Source organism: Ammodytes marinus (genome assembly GCF_949987685.1).
Source record: "Ammodytes marinus genome assembly, contig: scaffold_217, whole genome shotgun sequence".
In the NCBI taxonomy this organism is placed as follows: Eukaryota; Metazoa; Chordata; class Actinopteri; order Uranoscopiformes; family Ammodytidae; genus Ammodytes; species Ammodytes marinus.
Window position 1 is genome coordinate 57501 of NW_027648212.1, and position 2500 is coordinate 60000.

The window sequence follows — 2500 nt, forward strand, 5'->3', positions numbered from 1 at the left end:
ATCTAATTAAATTATCAAATTCATGCAAAGGTAAAATAAAATTGGTTAGGGTTAGCATTCAGTAAAAGTTAAATGTATTTCTATAGCACATTTAAAAACCACATCAGTTGACCTAAAGTGCTGTACAAGATACAATACAAAACAACATATAAAGCCCCTATCTCACTGGGCTGCGACTGTTTGCGACAAGTTGGAGACTGCTTTCGCGAGGGAGTCTCTAAACTGTCTCCAAACGTTCGCGGAGGTCTCAATTTCCTCGCATGAGTCGCAGAGCCGCGCAGTCCTGTCGCATGAATTTTGAACATGTTCAAAAAAAGTGTGCGACAAATCTAGTCTCAGAGTGGTCGCATGTGTCTCAAACGCGTCGCAAACCCTTCTCAATTTAGTCTCCGCGAGTCAGAAAGTGCGAGCAATGTGAGACAACTTTGCGAGGGTTTGGCGATATATGAAACTAAATTGTGACTGATTTGAGACAAAAATGAGACTGACATTCCGTTCGTGCGACGCTCGCCAGACGTTCGCGAGACATAAATGCGACCTCCCGGCAAGTGTTGGCCAGGACATTCGCAAACGTGTCGTGAGGAACCAACTCAGTGAGACTGCAAGTGAAAATTGTCGCTAATTCGCATATTTTGTCACAATTTTGTGTCTCCAACTTGTCGCACACTGTCGCAGCCCAGTGAGATAGGGGCTTAAGATACATGAGGAAAGAAAGGGAGGAAGGTTTTTGGTTTCAGACTAGAATTTTAATTTCTTTGCGTCCCTGTTACTGTATATCCAGAATACGCATTTATTTGCAAACCAACTCTCTAAATTAACTTGTTTTTTCTTTGTTGTTTCCAGTAAACCAGGAGGAGTTTCTCTCCATTATGACCGGCGGAGATTCCTGATGACTGGACACACAAACACACACACACACACACACACACACATACACATAACGACAGACACACACACACACACACTGTATTTGCTGTTGATTTGAAATGGTTTTTGACTTTTACATGTTTGTATTTAAATTAAAAAACCTAATTCCACCTTTGAAGAACATCTCACACTCAGATGAACCTGTTTCTAATCGTAGAAGACTCTGTTTATTGGTTTTGAATGTTATATTTATTTTGTACAAAATAAAATTGGTTTTCCAGCAAGATTTAAATTGTTTCTTTTAATACTTTATTTGTGAGTTAAAGCTGCAGTGTGTAGAATTTTGGGTTTTATTTCCTAGCAGATTTTGTAGAAAGTAATTACAATATCCATAAGTACATTTAGTTTAGTGCATAATAGCTGAAATTTTTTTTTTGAATTATTATTTTTTAATAGAATTGTTCTTGTCCTTGAAGGCTACTGTAGCTTCTGTTATTATTCAAAAGGGTTGGGGTTACCCAGGGAGCGTTGTCGATAGTTAGCCTGCTATCGGTGTATGAATGTGTGTGTGAATGGGAACAGGTCTCCCTTGTAAAAGAGTCTCCAGTCTCAATGGGATATACCTGTAGAAATAAAGGTTAAAAAACAATTGTTTAAACACAGATGTCCAGTTAACATAATACTTTGGCTTGTATAAGACTCTACGGATATAATGAATGTGTGTATTACAGTTAAGTAACCACTCTTCCTAAGGGCACATCCATCCATTCATATTATGCCCAATTATAACATTTGCTTTAATTTTTCCTAATAATTGGGGCGACTGTGGCTCAGGTGGTAGAGCGGGTCGGCCGATGATCAAAGGGTTGGAGGTTCGATCCCCGCCCTGCCACCTGTGTCGTGGTTGTTGTGTCCTTGGGCAAGACACTTCACCCACCTTGCCTCGTGTGAATGTCGATAGTTAGCCTGCTGCTATCGGTGTGTGAATGGTAACGTGGGAAAGGAAAACAGGTCTCCTTTGCAAAAGAGTCTTCGGTCTCAATGGGATTTACCTGTAGAAATAAAGGTTAAAAAATAAAAATACCCTGTCCCTGCTGTACCTTGGCCGTCCACCAGGAGACACTCATTCATAACTCTTTAAGGCCTACAGAGGTTTGGTGACACTGAACAGCTGATCAGAGAAACAGTTTCATAACAAACCCTTGAGGCTCGATCATGTTTCCCTTTACATTCCTGAGGTCTGAGGGAAACAGTCAGCTAAAGACATGTATGAGATTTAGTTTGAATACTTGGGAAGTTTTCATCTGTTTTAAGGTAGTTCTGTGTCCCTTTTGTGTCTTGTTGTTATTGTAGTAGCTAAAATAACAACAAAGACTAAATATGTAAAAAAAAAAACATATAAAATACAATTAAGTTGATAAGTTTTTCCATATTTTTTTGTTGTTTGGCATCACTTTTTAGTTTTATATTCAACGTATCAACTTTCTCATTTCTTTCTGCTGTTACTTACATGGTTAAAGCTGCAGCGTGTAGAATTTTGGGTTTTATTTCCTAGCAGATTTTGTAGAAAGTGATTATAATATCCATAAGTACATTTAATTTAGTGCATAATAGCTGAATTTTTTTTTTTGAA

The 2500-nt window shown here is 38.4% G+C and overlaps 1 protein-coding gene across 1 annotated transcript in view; it reads left to right on the forward strand.

The window, feature by feature from the left end:
- The window catches only part of cetn3 (centrin 3), a 5729-nt gene extending 4589 nt beyond the window's left edge, over window positions 1-1140 (forward strand). Inside the window, exon 5 of the mRNA XM_080054796.1 lies at window positions 844-1140. Coding sequence (XP_079910922.1) covers window positions 844-890 — 47 coding nt within the window. The 3' untranslated portion in view covers window positions 891-1140. The remainder of the gene's footprint in view (window positions 1-843) is intronic.
- Window positions 1141-2500: the final 1360 nt, after the last annotated feature.